At 37.4% G+C, this 17,751-nt stretch overlaps 1 protein-coding gene across 2 annotated transcripts; it reads left to right on the top strand.

The window, feature by feature from the left end:
* Positions 1-3,507: 3,507 nt before the first annotated feature.
* On the top strand, positions 3,508-16,207 carry lhx6a (LIM homeobox 6a). 2 transcript variants are annotated; one of them, XM_044144698.1, is made up of 9 exons: positions 3,508-3,713; positions 4,517-4,588; positions 4,724-4,906; positions 6,449-6,570; positions 13,084-13,301; positions 13,964-14,064; positions 14,166-14,261; positions 14,469-14,643; positions 14,744-16,207. In XM_044144698.1, exons 1-9 carry the CDS (start codon positions 3,636-3,638, stop codon positions 14,821-14,823), a joined length of 1,125 nt encoding a protein of 374 aa, XP_044000633.1. In that variant the 5' UTR covers positions 3,508-3,635; the 3' UTR covers positions 14,824-16,207. The 2 variants fall into 2 exon arrangements, with proteins under 2 accessions (XP_044000633.1, XP_044000632.1); XM_044144697.1 differs by having other exon boundaries at positions 3,509-3,713; positions 13,081-13,301.
* Positions 16,208-17,751: the final 1,544 nt, after the last annotated feature.

Below are 17,751 nucleotides of genomic sequence, written 5' to 3'. Positions count from 1 at the left end.
ATCCATTAACCAGACACTTGATGAATTTATTTATGTATTATTTTAAAAACCAAATTGTAAAGCTACTATTGGGTTCAGATTGATCGTTTTCACTATTGTTCAAGAAAACGCGCAAAATTGAGCTGTATACGACATTATATATATATACAGACACTTCTTGGAGATTGTAAAAAATCAATGATTCGAATAAAAAACTCGTTTTTCCGGACTTATTATTATTATTATTATTATTATTATTATTATTATTATTATTATTATTATTATTATTATTATTATTATTATTATTATTAAAATAATAAAGTAAGGCCTGCACATGAAACGGAAAATGGGCCCATTGTAATTAAAAAAAATCTGAACTAAATTTACTATTTCAGGATGAAATTTATGCACATAAATCTATGCGGGAATTTTGTTTTTTGATATTTCAGTTATTTATTTATTTATTTATTTATTTGTTTTTTTAGCCAATCAGACATGATGAATGCCTGGTTAAAATGTTTAGAAGGAACTGTAATTATTATTTACATGAATATGATCAAAAAAATTTAAATTTAACAGTTAAAATGTATATGATCACTTTTTAGATTGGCTAAATCCACAAATAGTAACATTTAGTCAAGTTCAGAACATTACTTTTGCTATTCTTTTTATTCATTCAGAGAACACCAATACGCAGATGCATAACTTGAGTAAGTTTGTGTCACAGCTGTTGCAAAATGTGTCCAGCCTTCTGAAACTCTTTCCTCTCCCTCCCCCTTCTTTAACTATAAGGCAGGCCCGCGGAGCCGCGCAAACTTTCCCTGCAGCTCTGCAGAGACACTTTGGTTCTGTTCTCCTTGCGCTCTGGTCGCCGCAGCCCAGCCGGCCTCTCCTGAAGACTAGGAGTAAAAAAGCTGCCAAGCCCTCCGTTTGGTTCACTTCCTGTAGACTGGCTTCTATTCAAAAGTGGAGAGAAAGAGAGAGAAAGAAGGAGGGAAAAGAAGTCGGACACGGGAGTCATTGCATCTGCAAAGCTTATGCCAGGTTGCCCACACTGTAACAAATTGCCCTGTATTTTTACAGTATAATGCTGGCAGCAGGGTTGCCAGCATTATACTGTAAAAATACAGTACCCTTACTGTAATCAACTTTACAGTATATTACTGTCACAAAAGAAATCTTTTGATTACAGCACATTGCTGTTTTTATCAGATTTACAGTAGATTACTGGCAGCTGTGTTGCCAGTATATTACAGTTTTTCTATGGTATCATTACTGTTGAATTCACATACAGCTTACTACTGTAAATTTTCAATACAAAATAGAAACATTAAAAAAACACTTAGAAAATGTAAGTTCCATCATGTCAACCAACATTTATTTAGGAAAAAAAGCACCAACTCAAACATTGACTCATACACAGTCTTTAGTGGGCCACATAATAAAGAAGAAGGTTTTGAAACGACAACGTATGTGTGCCTTAAACCTAAACCTTTTCTACAAGTATGTTGAGGGTAAACTGTCCAAAGTATGTCGTATTCTGGAAAAACAGTAAGAAAATCCCCATCTATTTTGTAAAATAAATTTCTTATTAACTGATTTAAAGAGTTTTTGAATAAAGCATGAAGTGTGGCCTTTTGATTAGTCTGAAATAAAATAAGTTTGAAAGAAGTTATGAAATAATGCATTGTACAACTCAGCACACTACTTTTTCAATACAAAATACTACTTTTAGTGGAAGTGAGGAACAATATGATGCAACATAAAACAAATGAAACATTTAACTTTCAATCTAAGGCATAGAAAAAAATAGCAAATTTTAGTTTGATAAAAATTTAAATGAAACATTTAGACTTGAATTTCCTTTAGGGCAAAATCAGAGCTCCAACTTCAAATGATAAGACAATGAAACAATATTTGACAACACACTACCAAGATAAGTTAAACATTGTGCCTGTACAGTCAAAATTACAAATTATATCTGAAGAACAGAAAGTGGGACCCTTAACAAAATTTATGCTATAAATTAAAAGAGATGTCTAAGATTATACTGACCTTTAAACCAAAAAAAATCTCTCAAGAACACTCCTGTTCAGGGATAAGTTGCCTTCATGCCTGTATAGTTTTTTGTTTGTTTGTTTGTTTTTGCGCGGAGGGGCAACCATATTTATAGCCTGGTTAGAAAGTTCTCACTAACCTATAAGAAATTCCACTCGAAGTCCATGAGGTTTTTTAGCAGAGTTGAAACACGGGGGTTGACAGTGACCAACTTCTTTTGAACAGTATTTCCTGTCCTCTTGGAGACGATCTGGCCACAGCTGGCCTTGGTCCCGCTTTCAGGGTTGATATCAAGAAAGCGCCTGAAAATGCAGTAATTTCAGATTAGCATATGATGCTTAAGGAGTCAGGATTTAAGGTGTGTTAGGTGGGAAAAGGGGGACGGACAGGCGGACACAAACCTGACCTCTGGATGAATTCAAGTGTACAAGCAGCCTCTTCTTGATATTGTAGATTAAAGATGTAGTACATTGAAAACAGTGCAGCAAGCCCTGTCACAAAGGTTGGTTGAATGCCCTCACATACAATATGGCTCTGAAGACTGATCATCCAGTGCCCAGCAGTCACATGGTCTTTTCCACCTGAAAAATAAAATTAAAAAAATTATAACAAGTATTGTGACTTCTACAAATTACCTTTACCATTATTTCTAAAACAACATTCATTTAAAGATATTGTGTTTCATGCAATACAAATAAATTAAAACCTTGTGTCATCTGCATGTTATTGTATTGTATTGTCGTGAAAATCTTAAACCACAATGAGTTTTGTTTTTCTTTGCAAAGTTATGGCCATCTTTATTCATTCTCCAGTTAGGTCATCTTTCTTAACATTTCTACTGACAACCTAAGAACGTATGAGCTAAATCTAAAAAAAAAAAAAGAAGTTTCTACAGGCAAATAACTAAGTAACAATGAAAACGGGTTACTTTAATTAATTACCTTCTTATCTACAAGATATATCAAATAATGTTATGCTAGCTTCCTTATTACAGCATGACAGATTAACTAAGCTAACTTAGTTAGCTACTAAGTTAACTAAGTTAGCTTAGTAACTTTAAGCAGTACAGTCTGCTTAAAAATGACAACTGTATGACAACATCATCTAACAAATAAATTATGCTCCAACTTACCGGATTGGCTCATAAAATGCAGGATTCAAATGGATAGTCCTTGTAAAGAAAATTCTAGAGGTTGCTTCCACATGTCACAACAACGTGTCTTCTTGTGAAATACAGTAGCGTTCTGTTTAAAGAGAGTCTCCTTGCCGTTGAATCTAACATCATTCCCAAAATGCAATGCTACTCACAGTATATTACAGTATTTTATTAAAAACAGTAATAATTGCCCAGAATGCATTGTTTTTCACGGTGCAGTACCGTTTTCAATAGAAACAGTATGATACTGTTCAGTTTTGGCCGTTTTTATACAGCAATTTGTTACAGTGCAGATCTGAACGTATTGTATCAAAACCAGAAACGGTGCACCAGATATCCAACGGATATTGCAAACCTTGACGCCGACTGACGCGCTGTTTCTTCCCCTGGTTTGAGGCGCAGAGTTTGGAGACCCTGAAGACTGAGACTGGAGTGGGGGTTCATGTACTGGAAAAATGAAGTTTTGTCCCCTCTCTCAGAGGGAAATAAGATTCTGTCTGAAGGAATTCCAACAAAGCAGGTACTGACACTTTGGGAAACTGTTATCAGGGGGTGCGTATAGCACCATTTTGCGCCTGGGTTTTGCGCAAACTCTGCGTAAAAAACAAACAAACAAAAAAACGCTTCTTCATTTCATGTCTCCTCCGGCCAGACCGCTCTGTTTCTTTACATCCCGCAGCCTCCCGCTTTGTGCGTTTTTTTTTCCTTTTTGCCTTTCTGTGATGTCACAGGAATCACGTCTTGTGTACTGAGATCAGCCGCACGCGCCAGCCGCCGTGAGGAGGCACGCGCCCTCTCTGTTATGAATAGCGTGATTTGCGGTCCACGAACCTCTCTCCCGCTCTCTCCCCCGTTTGTGTCGAGCGCAGCCAGTTCGCCCTGAAGAGAATTAGATTTTAATTACAGCCATTAAAAATCAAATTTGCAATTCTTTGGGTGACCCGTTGCCTTCTGCTGATTGACAGATGAAATTGACACTCCGGGTCCCTCTTATCCGCAGCTATTTGTAATTACAGGTAGTTGTCCCCCCCCTCCACTCTTGCTGTCCTGGATTGCGCAGAAAATACTATTATTCTCAGAAGCATGGGTTAAGGGCATGGGGGAAAAAAATCAATCCAATTTGAAATAGCTTCATTAAAATGTGCCTTTTGTTGCGGGGGGCCCGTTAGCGGTTTTAAGCGCGGTTTATTGTCGGGACTGCTTTATAAAGGAGCAGCCCTGCATAAAGAGGGTTCCGCAAATGTCTCCCGGGGATTTTTCTCAGCTGAAGATGAGATCTGGAAACTGATGAAGACCGGGAACTCACTGAAGGCTTTCTTGTAGGTGATCTGCGCCGAGCATCAGAGCACACCGGGAACCCCGCGCAACACTGCGGACTCCAAACACACACCGATGGTGAGCGCCTCTCTATCGTTTGACATCAGTGCATCTGTTTAGAAGTGGGAAATCGCGCAATAAAAATGGCGACATGATGCGAACCGGATTTATTTATTTATTTATTCTTCTTCTAATGATTGCCTCTGTTTTCAGTCTCACTCGGACGCGGAGTCCCAGCGCTCCAATATGGAGCGGGAAGACATCCGCTCTCCTCCCAGCACTCCGTCCACCCCTTCCGTGTGCTCGCCGACCTCAACCGCCAGCTCCGTGCAGTCCACCGGGAAGAATGTGTGCGCCAGCTGCGGGCTGGAGATCCTGGACAGATACTTGCTGAAGGTAAGCCGGAGACCTTCTCTATTGTAATTCCCGGCTCAATTTAAAAAAAAGTGTAAAATCCTGCATGAAAAGATTTTACAGACAACAGCCTGCCTGCAAAGTACAAACAGAAGCAAAGAGTGCGTGTTTACTGTGGTCTTACTGGGAATGTAGCAGTCGCGCTGTGTGTTTGTTCTGGTGTGCATGGAGTGAAAAGAAAGTCTCAACATCTTAATGCGCCTATTGTGTTGGACGATGGCACTTTAAATACCCAAATTGCGGAACGACAAAGAGAAAAACAAATCCAAAGTATTTATACAGCAAACGAAAAAAGGTTATCATTATTATTTGAACGGATCGTAACAGATGCGGCTGATGTTATCTCCAGTGTGAAATGTCCGGAAACTGGTTTTGTGAGGTCTGTTGTCTCACAACAGTACCAATTACATATTCAAACTTTTAGGACAGTTTAAACAAAAAATATATATGTCGTAAAATGCATTTTATTACATAAATATTAACCTAAAAACAACAATAATAAAATAGGTTTTTCCTCGTTTTTCCAAGTTATTATTTAAATTCGACCAATTATTTAATCATTGAAATTATTTCAATGATATGTTGAAAAAAATAAATGCATGTAAGAATTATTTATGCTAAAAATATTTTATTCGGTAAACGGAAGTAGCTAAATAGAAAGAACGGTTATATTTACCGTGTTTCTCATTAAATACAGCGTTTGAAATATTTCTTTTTGTATTGTAAAATATAACAGAGATTGTATTTTATTACGTCAAATTCTTCTTGTGAAATCTTCTTTGGTAATTCAACCCTACATGATTTAATATACACACTGACAATTTAGTGGTAAAGGAAACTCATAATTGTTAAAATATCATGCTGCTCTCTAAGGTTGCGGCTAACAAACCAAACTAAAAGAAAAAAGCCACGTATATCACAAACTGCAAAAATGGTTATTATTATCATCACCAAATTATTATTATTATTGTTATTATTATTATTATTATTGTTATTATTATTATTATTATTATTATTATTATTATTATTATTATTATTATTATTATTATTAGTAGTAGTAGTAGTAGTAGTAGTAGTAGTAGGAATAGTAGGTAGTAGTAGTATATATATATATATATATCACAATATAATAATTTACATAATAATTCACATTATGTGCAAACATAAATCTGGACTTACTCTAAAAAAACAGCAACATAAAAACCGAGACAAATCGAAACAATTTTTTTGTCATTTAAAAAAAAAATGTTTTGAATTTTTTTTGTTTTTTTTTTTACATTTGATTAGATGTAAATTATAAGTGATAGGCCTGATTCCTCTCGGGGAAAACTGGCAATAATCTCGTCAACTGAGTCAAGATTTTGTGTTCATTTTAGTGCTGATTAGACGGAACTCTGCAGCATGTGGCAGTAAGGTTATCTCAGCACTGACAAGCTAACTCACTGTTCTTGTTTTTTTTTCTTTCTTGGGGGGTGGCGGCGGGGGTCTGATCGTGGATTTGACACGGCTGGTGTCTTTTCGCAGGTGAACAACCTGATTTGGCACGTGCGCTGCCTGGAGTGCTCGGTGTGCAGAACGTCACTGCGTCAGCACAGCAGCTGCTACATCAAGAACAAGGAGATCTTCTGCAAAATTGATTATTTCAGGTAGGGGTAAGTTTATGGTCGCGTTTTCAAAACACCACGTCTGCTCTATACTTTTTCCATCTCTCTCTCTCTCTCTTTCTCTCCTACACACACGCAAACATATGAGCATGCACACGCACCCTGCATCCTGTATATTCTTGGAGATAGATGCGGGCTGCTTCATGTAATTTTGAAAGGCTTTTTCAAAAGCTGAAAGTGTGTATCAAAATAAAAGTCACCGCTCACAGGGAAGAGCTGAAAGATCCGCGTTGTTGTTATGGCTATCTGACACACAACGTTTCTAAGAGCCACAGAAAGGAAAGCCTCCCTCTCTGCTTCTCAAGCATAAAACATGTTTGTTATGAGAGTTTAAATCTTTATATCTATTAGGAGGACAGTTTCACGTTTTGGATTTGACTGCTTTTAAAAATGCGTTTATTAAAGCTCCTTGAGTTTATTTAATCCCTTATTTTTCCACTATTATCAGCTTGGAGGTGTTGCTGTTTCCTGTCTGTAAAAGAGATTTTCACATGATTCAAACAATGTAGCACACAGAGCAGTCAGAATTTAGCTGCTGTTAGTCCAAATGCCAAAATTTGCCCAATTACTTTACAAATCACAAACTCACTCTTAAGGCACCAAGACCAACAGATTTATGTATTTATGAAGAGATCTATATCATAACCCTGGTAAATGTAGGTTTAAAGATGTTTTTTTTCTTCATAATTTCTTCTTTCTTCTGACTAGAAGTGATGATGTTTTGGAGTCTGACATTAGGGAGATGGAAGGGAGGCCTTCCAACCTCAAGGAGCTGAAGCAAATATCAAACATAGAAATGCCCAAAAATCTGCTCAGCAATCTTGAGCAACAAGATTTTGTTATTCTGATTGTAATAAAAAAATTCTCTGCTTACGTAGAAAGATTAATATAATTTTGGTATGAAATTTTTGCTTAATTAAAATAAAAAAAATAAAAACGAGACAAAGTTTTAAATCATTTGGATAATTTTGCCCCAACATTATTATTGCAGTGTCTGTACCTTGGATTGCTTGCAATATTCTTGAATCTATTCTTCTTACCAGTAATTATTTTCTATTAAGAAACCCAAAAGGTGATCAAAAGATATTGCTGTCTATGCATGCATATGTGTGTGAGTTTGTGTGGTGTGTGGGGTTGAAATGGGTTCACGCCAACAGCATAGTAATATTATGTTCAGTAGCTGGGTTGGGGTCAGACACACAACGCCTATTTATGCTTAACACTGCAGTTCATGAGTGTTTGTGTGTGAGGGTGTGTGTGTCAAACAGAGCAGAGGAAGAGAGCGCATGGAGCAGCGCGTGAACTTGGGTGTTTGTCTGATCAGAACCTGACACCAGGCCAGGCCAGCGCTCTGAGGTTTATAATCACCCGCAATTAGCTGTCCTCCAACCCCAGACCCACAGGCCTCCAGACCAGCAATTAGACCGCCCCAAGAGTCTGGTCCAGCATGTTCCTGACATGAATGTGACTCTTATCCAAACTGAAACTCTGATGCAACGAGACATGAAGCTGCACACTTTCACGCGTATTATTTGAAATGCATATTATATACAAATAATATGATTTCACCTGGAGATCTGTGTTCATTTACAAGCTGTCAGTCATTTTGCAATTATTATTTTTCAATTGTTATTGAATCAGTGGCCTGTTTAAAGGCTCCATCCTTTGCTTTTTAAAATTCAACTATGACACAAAAAGCCACACTGTAGAGTTTCTTCTGAATTTGATTCATATTTCCAAAAAATGAACATAATCTAGCTTTTATGTAATTAAAAATTGTTTTATTCTAGGCTTTAATCCTGAATGTGTGTCAGCTTAGTAATGCCATCAAAGCACAATGATTGACTTTCTTTATGTAAAGTTGTACATATTTACCTTCTGAGATACAGCATATGGTGCTATTTTATAGGGTGAATTAAAAACCGGATCATCCGACCATTTTTTCCCACAGAGCAGCATGGTTCTTGATTAAATAATTACATGGCTATGTGCAGTGCCAGTGTTAAGAGGTCTTCAGTAGAGTTATGTAGCTACAGATGGGGCTCTTATTTATGATTCGTAAATAAATGTAAAAAAGTTCAACTAAGAAAAGTGGAGAAGTTTGCCAATCAAGTATGTTTATGGTTTTGGCTAAATATTAACATCTCGGCTGATTAAAATAGGGCAACACTTCCAATTGCCAAATTAAAAGTACAATTTAACAGTTTTAACTCAGAAATAAATCAAAACATAATAGAAAGGATTTGTATATTTTGCAGGTCAATCCCTATCAAGTAAAAAAACCAAATCCTCTAATTTTGTAACAATTTTCAGATAAAATATCAAAATTTCCTAGTTAAATTCTTAGAAATTCATTAGCCATTTCTTTAAGTTGGCCTGAGAATATAAAATTGTGTAAATGCGTAACAGTAAACAGTCTGGTTCTGCTGCAGGGCCTGCTGTGCCTCGCCCCATTCTGTAAACACAAACTGCAGTCTGGGGTTAGGCCATCAGATTTAAAAATGAGCTAAACACCGATGGAGTCCCGATCCTCTGGGCTGCTTTCAGACCTCTGAAGATGTTTCCTCATCTGTGTCAGCCTCTCATCTGGCTTTGGACTGACAGCTCCTTTAATGGGGCGTAATAGCAGGAAATCAGAGTGGGTTTCCCTCTGTGTATATGTGTGCAGGGATGGAGTTGAAGGGGGGTTTGAAGGGGATAAAGCCCCCGCTGTGCCTCTCAAACCAATGTCAGACTTTGGGAGTTTATCTCGCACACACTCTTACCTTTTACATTGAGTGTGATATATATACTTTTGTTTACATATATATATGATTCTTTATCAGCCTCCTTCTCTTCCCAGCCTTCCCCTCACTCCACCGGTACCTCGTTCTCGTCCGTGAGCTGCAGGCAATACGGGAAGTTGCTCTGCTGCACTAATCAGGGGCTCCCTGGGACGTCAGGGCTGTAACTATGAGTGTGTGTTTCACATCTAAATGCCCGTGCACCTCTTTATGCATGTGCACTCTTTGTTATTTTTGGAATAGCAATTATTCATCACCTACCCACTTCTATTTAACTGATTAGGTCTCCATGGTAGCAAAAAAAGGAAAACAGTGGGCACAGAGAGAGTGGTTTGAATTTTTTTTAAGCAAAAAAAAAAATCTGTCTGCGTTTGTTCTATTTAGTTAAATGCAATGATTGTATTCTCAGATTTGAGCAAAAAGACTTTTGAATAGTTAAAGAAAAAAAAAAATCCAAAAATCTGCAAAGAATGTGAACAACTTCTTCTTTTCTCTTATTTGATTCCTGTGCTGCAAACTTGAGACCAACCATGAAACCACACAGTCAGGCATGATCAGAGTTTGTACAAATCTAATAATAGCGAATTGAGTTTCTCAAAGCTCATAAGGAATAATGCAAGAATCAGTTGCTCCTGAAAGCGCTTTCAGCAGTAAGACGATTACTATAAAAAAATAGGAAAATTAGTCAAACAAGTGGCCGGTAATGAAAATGAGTTTAGTGGTGTGGGATGTTGTAGAGGTGGCCAGAAATGACGCGTTCCAACATAAATATGTTTTTTTTTTTTTTCTTTTTAATGAAGAACAGTGTAGAAGGAGGAAACTGATCGAGATAGAGGAGTGGGCGGTTGAAACATGGGGATGATTTACAGCTTTTCTGGGTTCTGTCTCTTAGCATGAAACTGACAAGCTGTCATGCTGGATTAGTCACAACATTTCACAATGCTTCCCTTCTTACTGTAAAAATGGGCTGGAATCCTTTGTAACAATGTGCACAGCGAGCCACAGGGTCAATTTGTTTCTGGCACGGCTTTATTGGCTCGTAAGCACAGTCCATGCTGTGGCGAGTTTCATCCCTCTGCGGCTAGTAACAATTTATTGGATCTATTATTACTTGCTGATTTATTCTGAAATAATAAAATCCAGAAGGGAATACAGTTAGATAGCAAGTAAGACGCAGTCAACGACTTGACCTCTATGACACTACATGCATAAAAATGAAACCTCTCTTCCTTATGCAGAAGAGGAGCTGCAGCCTTGTGATGTCGAGGCTGTAGCACACTTTTATCCCAGACAGAGTGGACTTGAGTGCACTGAAACGCTGCCAAACCCACTCACTTGGCAACACACCCTTGTCCTCCTGCTCTCTCGCTTACGTTCCTCACATTGCCACTTCCCTCTGCACTACAACTGTTTGCCTCAGTCCTTCGCCTTCCCGATGGATGTCTATTATTCTGCTCCTTCCCCTCACCTATATTCCTCTAAAGTATTTTTGAAATATAGCTTTCCTTTGAGCTTTATTTATGGCTTCTGGTATCTAAAAGGATATCTCCATAGCAAGCATTAATCACCATAAATCTGGCTGTACACTCCGGTTAAAGGTTGCTGTTTATGCAGCTTCTTTTTTTTTTCAGGCTGTCTCCTTCACCAGAGTTGCCAGCTGCTGACCTCAACAATAGCTCTTAACCTAACCCCAACCATCTTGTACTTGAAGCATTTAACATTCATTAAAGTCCGTAATGCACACTTCAGAACACAGTTCAATCCCATGCTCCATTCATGTGTAAAGCAGATTTTTTTGGACATTGTGAAGCATCTGATAAAAGTGATATTCTACAGTAATTTTCTTCATTTGCATTAGGCGTCTTGTCTACTCCTGTATGCTTGTTTAAAATTAGATTTAGCAACTGTATTTACTAATGCATGTGACCAAAAATCAAGTAGTAAAAAACAGAGGAGGACATAATCATTGGATACTATATTTCACCGGGAAAATAACAGTGAAAAGTGTTTTACTGTTTTAAGTTTCTTTTTTGCACAAATACAGTCAATACACTTGGCCTTGTGCTTTTGGGTTTAGATGAGTCTATTTCCTGGATTGGGCTAATGCTGGAGCTAATGCTACCGCTTCCTTTCTTTTACTCCCCTTGTTTTCCTTTCCCATAGAAAGAACACCTGACTCAGTACGTCTGTGATTAATGAAGTCAGAAAATCGGAAATAATAAAATTATTTTTCCCATGAATTTTGTGATCTCCTTTTGTTTTACCTTTTTCACATTATATGTGCTCCCTTGTTTATTTATCTCGCTCTCTGCTTATTTTACTCTTGATGTCCAGCTGGTCAAGGGCAGATGCCCAGTAAAAAAGAGACTGCTTCCTTCCCATTCTCAGGATTTGTTGTTATTGACTCAATGAAATTGAGTGCTTTGCTTACAAAACGTTTTTACTAATCACCATACAATACGGTCAACTAAATTTGACTGCATTGTATTCCTCAGTTTGGACTGCATGCAATCTAATTTAAATCTAGCTTCATGACTAATTTGACTAGAATGAACCAGATTAATTTAAACAGAATTTTGACCAGGCAGTTCTATACAATTGGACTTGAAAGCAGATTGTCTTGCAAAATATCTCAAGATATGTTTGTTTTCAATTAGGGCTGTATGAAAAATGCAGTTGGCTTTTTTATTTAATTGTTTTTATTCACACATCAGGTCTTGTTCACCCACATTTTGCTCACACTTCCCTTTTTTCTCTATCATCAAAAATTCACCTCCACTCTTGGTTAGCATTGGCATCACTACATTCAACAGCTGTAGGTATCCAGGGTGCGGAGAGGACAACCAATCTTTTGTGACTGTGATATTTCACATATTTATTTTGTGATGGTGGCTGTGATTTGGTCCATTGTGCAGCTCAAAATTAAATACATTTAGAGTGCCATAACTTCTCATATCTAAAAACATATTATATTTTTCTCATCTGTCATATTCACAGCCTCTGAAATGCAGCTATTCTTTTCTTTTTTTTTTAGGATAAAAGATTTCAATTTTTTTTTCCGCTGAATTTGTTGATCTAACAACTTAATGTCCACTTCCTCAACTACAGCTCTCCCCTTTCTCTTGCAGTGCCTCCTCGGATATTCATTTCTCACCCACTGTCTCCCCCCATGCTCATCAACTCCCCAAACCGCCCACACGCAACAATAACTAACACACAGACGAGCTCACTGTTACTATCAGTTACAGTGTTGTGACCTGAAATGATGTCATCGTCTTTCCTCCTACTCCAATGTGTGCAACCCCCTGCTCCTCCATCTAATTTAGGATGTCTGTTTACTTGTGTGTGCATGCGTTGGGGAGCATGGGTGTGTGTGTGTGTGCGTGGGTGTGTCAGGGCCTTCATGGATCAAACAGGAAATTGCAGGTGTTGGTTTGTTTGTATTCAAGTCTCCGCTTGCAGGATTTTTCTTTTTCTTAAGCTTCATCCTCCTCCAAGGTTTCTTCCCTCAAAGCTTCGAAAAATGCCACAAGTTTAAACACACACACGCATACTTCATCTTGGTAAAAAATGTCCTGAAAGAAAAGGATGTAATTGTGCATGTTTCATTTTTAGGATTTGTTTTCGAGTGAACACTGCCCTCATTTCTCTCTCTCCGTTTCCTTCTCCCTCTCCGCCCCATGCTGTTCTCCTCTTCTCTCCTTCACAGTAGGTTTGGTACCAAATGTGCCCGCTGTGGGCGGCAGATATATGCCAGCGACTGGGTGCGTCGTGCGAGGGGGAACGCATACCACTTGGCCTGCTTTGCGTGCTACTCGTGTAAGAGGCAGCTGTCTACGGGAGAGGAGTTCGGCTTGGTGGAGGAAAAGGTTTTGTGTCGGATCCACTATGACACCATGGTGGAGAACCTCAAGCGGGCGGCTGAGAGTGGTGAGGAGCAAAGATGTTTCCCTGTGCCTTTAGGCATTTTCTGTATGCTGCAAACATATAGTTTCTTGTGGCTCACACTATTATTTAGGACAGCTTGATCCACAAATCTAGCCAATATGTAAGAATGGCAAGAAGTGTTAACAAACAGGCAAAAGATGCCCTTTGCAGTAGGACAAATGAGCAAGCACTCATTGCCGTCAGTCAAAATCTTTTAAGCTACATGCAAAAAAGGGTGCCTATTTAATGACTGAGAGCTGTTTGAAGTTAATTTGAAACTATTTTAGGACCATAACTCATAAAATTTAGCAAAATATTTTGCAGTTAAATGCAACGGATGAGTTTTAATAGATAATCTGACTTATTTTTGGGTTAAAAATGTTTTTAATAGTATTGATATATGCTATGAAACTTCTTCATGCTTATCAAAACTTTTGCCAATTTTCTGTAAGTCATCTGAAAGTTTGAAATCTTATTTTTTTGTTTTTGTAAATATTAAACCCCTATCCCAATATTTTGAAAGCATGATGCAACACAACGTATTAAATTTAAAATATGGATCTGTTGGACATGGTGCAAAAGATGCTGACAATAAACAAAACGTGTGATACCTCTTAGCTGCAAATATGAACTGGATGTATATCTGATAATTCGGTGTTTTTCAGGTAATGGTATTACATTAGAGGGTGCAGTCCCGACAGAGCAGGACAGTCAGCCTAAACCGGCCAAAAGAGCACGAACGTCGTTCACTGCAGAACAGCTACAGGTGAGACTCTCCCTTCAATGAGTGTCTTAGAAACTTTGCATATTTTTTAGCAACTCTTGCGGTTTATCTCTACTGTATTAATATGTTGTCAACGTATGAAGATCATGCAGGCGCAGTTTGCTCAGGACAACAATCCAGACGCCCAAACGCTACAGAAACTGGCAGACATGACGGGCCTGAGCAGACGAGTTATACAGGTCAGAAAGATCACACATATTCACAATCTACTCATCTGCATGCAAACTCGAAGAACTTAGTTCCACAATTTTTTGTCTTGATCAAAGCAGATATATAGAATAATTAAGGTGTTTTTTTGGTTTGTTTTTTTTTTAACACTTTTTTTTACATCGACATAAAGCGGTGAAGGGAAAAATTGTAGCTACATGATGTTTGTGTCTTCATAGGTGTGGTTTCAAAACTGCAGAGCACGACATAAAAAGCACACGCCTCAGCACAGCGGTGCTCCGCAGGGTCATCCTCAGTCCAGGATACCCTCGTCGCTGCCTGATGAGCTACATTACTCCCCGTTCGGCAGTCCTGAACGCGCTCGCATGGTAGCTCTTCACGGGTACATCGATAGTGAGTTTACTTTTTTTTTTTCAGCCCTACTATGTTTTTGAAGCTTCATCAAAGACAAGATATTCATTTATGTCTTTTTTTTTAAATACATGTTTTTCAGGTCATCCGTTTTCCGTCCTGACCTCTCAGAGCCTCCCTCACCAGGCCATGTCGCTGCCCCAGCTCCCCCTCAGCCGCTAGCTCTCCACGTGACCCCTGACCTCTGGATCTTTACTCCGGATCTGCCGTCAGTGAAGCCGCCTGACCTCACTTGAAGATCGTGCAAGAGTTGTGGAGAAAAGACTAATTTTCCAATCATGGATGGAAAGAGAAAGAGACAGATCTACCGTCGTCTTCTCTTCTTTTCAGTGGATGGGAACATTCAGCCTGTGGCCAGTGTGTCAAATCAATCACCTTCCAGCATTTATTATCAGCAGGAACTCTCAGTCTGTGTTTTACAGCCACTGATGGACCCACTCTGATTCTCATGTACAGCATCTTCCGCTCTCTTCACCCACCTTCAAACCTGGGAAATTTTAAATGGATGTAATTGATAAAAGAAGCAGGACTGCAGCTTCTCGAAGGTTGTCAGATTGTTGAAGATTAAATTAAAATGTCACTGTGGCCCGTTGGGAAGGGCTCACACATTAGAGGTAAGACTCCTCCCTTTTTTTTCTTTTTTCTCAAAGCAACCATGAAGGAAAGTTAAATGTAAACAATATACTGTTTGCATTTGAAACAACTATTTACGTAATGATATTGTAAAAATCAAAACAGAAAAAAATTCAAGTTTTCAATTACACTTTAGCTTAACAACTTTACAATTAAAATGTTGGTCAAATAAAACAAGATGTGCCTTATTCATTAAAATAAAACTTCCTCATTAGTAAATTCAAAACTAAAGATGGCAGATGATTTAAAATGGCATTAAATACTTATAAAACGCCCCTCCAGATTACACTCACATTTCTCTCTTAAATTAAAATCAAAAGGCATAAAATTAGATGAGTTTTTTTTATTGAATAAAGGCTTTGGCATCTGTTCTAATTCTAATTCTTTTACAATGCTCCTAATAAAGAGAAAATCTCATTTTAACATCTACTCAAACCATTCCTGAAGTAAGTCACATGTTTGTATTTTCAGTAATTTATATTTAGAAGGTTGCTTGATTTGCCTCTCTGTGTATGTCTGTGTGGGAGTGTGTGTGTGTGTGTTTTTATACCGTTAGGAAAACTGAGAACTTTGGTACAATATTGACCCAATTAAACCAAGTGGGTTTGTACATAGTGAGAAGTGTGCATGTGTTTCTGTGTGTTTTATGGGCGGGAAACGTGAGTGTGTTTGTATCTTAGTGCCATGGCTGTTGTGTTGAGACAGAATCCAACGACACCTCAAAGACCTTGTATTTATTAACATGATGAAAATCCCTGTAAAAAGCACTTTTTCCCCACTTTCTGACATTGTTTTAAGTCAAGAAATATTAACAAGAAAAAAGAGAAAAAGAAATAAAACAAAGGGTTTATTTGAGAGACTGTGCATCATAAATGTTTTGTGTAATAAAATGCAATAAATCAGAATGTGATAATTTGGTTTGGGTGTGTTTTTTTTTATTTTTTAAAAGATCTTTTGGGACAATGCATAGATGAACATTATCTTATTAAAAACATTATCAAACCAGTGGAGCAGCACAAAAAATTAGCCCGATAGTTAAATTAGTCCTGAGTGAAATTAAGTGAAATTAAAGCATATTGTTTTAATCTCCTAATTGTTTATTGGACCAACTTTTATGGGTTTTTGTTTGCTTATTGCTCTGCATGTTTAATTCTTTGGGTGAAGGATTTGGCTCACATTATTACTGGACACCTTGTTGTTTTTGTTCCTGTTAATGTGGGATGGGCAGAAAGCAGGAAAATGGCCTTAGAAATGAATTTTTAAATTATAATTAAAAGATAGCTTAGTGACTGATAGGTCCTACAATACTTGTGGAAATTAAGTAAACAAGTGCTGTCTGCTTATGATTGCATATCAACAAAACTGACTAATAATTCTGCTAATATCTTTTATTAATTGTCTTAAGTAAAGTCTATAACCATTTTATTCTAACTAGTTGCATTTTTAGAGAATAAAAGTATAGAATGAATCTTAGAAATACGGTACATTTTGGCTTTAATGCTTGCTTAGGCCTTGAAGAGTTTATTCACAAATAATGAATTTCAGTTGCTGCAAAAACTAAAGTGTTTAACTTTTAAGTGAACTGATTTCATAAGCATAAAGGTACATTAGTGCTGAAACACATAATCCTGCAGGTGGAAAGAGCCTTAGTGTTGAGAAGGGAAGATAGCTTTTTGCTGATTAAAAAACATCTCAAAGAAAAAACAACTTTGATTGCAATTCTTTTCATTTATTCGGCTGTCTCGTGAAGACAATCTTGCTGTTCTCCTCAGTTCTGGTTGCGAGAGATTTGTAGAGGAATATCGGTTAAAGGCACATCCCAAGCCCTGCGACATCTGCTCACTATCCACTCATGTTCATTGTCATCTGTGGAAAGGGTTGGATGGAAATAAATTCTTATTAATATCAGAAACAAACAATAGTAAAAGTTACTACTTGTTGCTTCCAGAGCAATAAAATATTTTTCATAATAACCCTTTTGAGGGACCAAATCTATTTTTTCACTTGTTTTATAACATTTTGGATATTTGAGTAAAAAATAAATAAATAAAAAATCAATTATGAACTTGCTTAAATAGTATGTTATCATCTTTGAGTTCCACAATTACTAAAACAAAATAATGCTGGAATTGACTTTTGGAGTGTGTTACAGGGCAGTTACACAACTTTTGGGGCATCTGGACTAATTTACATCAGTTCTAGTTCTAAATCTGTAACTCTTGGGTATTCCAAATAAGCAATGGGATACTCTAGACCAAATTAAACACAGTTTGTAAACTTCAATATATGGTTATTTTCTTTACAAAAATTTAATAAAAATAGCATATTTAGTGGTTTTGTTAGAATTGTAGAAAAGAACACTGGCTTAGTTTATCCTGAATCTTTGTTTATAAACCAAACATGTAGTGAAATGGCCTTTATTTTTTATTTGCTAATTAAAACACTAATAAGACAACC

Source organism: Gambusia affinis, linkage group LG17 (genome assembly GCF_019740435.1).
Source record: "Gambusia affinis linkage group LG17, SWU_Gaff_1.0, whole genome shotgun sequence".
Lineage (NCBI taxonomy): Eukaryota > Metazoa > Chordata > Actinopteri > Cyprinodontiformes > Poeciliidae > Gambusia > Gambusia affinis.
This window is presented reverse-complemented; position numbering and strand designations above follow the sequence as displayed.

Coding starts and splice junctions, on each gene's coding strand:
- lhx6a (XM_044144697.1), top strand. CDS start 3,636: ATGTACTGGAAAAATGAAGTTTTGTCCCCTCTCTCAGAGGGAAATAAG. Junction 4,907..6,448: donor TGGACAGATACTTGCTGAAG/GTAAGCCGGAGA, acceptor GTCTTTTCGCAG/GTGAACAACCTGATTTGGCA. Junction 13,302..13,963: donor CAAGCGGGCGGCTGAGAGTG/GTGAGGAGCAAA, acceptor GGTGTTTTTCAG/GTAATGGTATTACATTAGAG.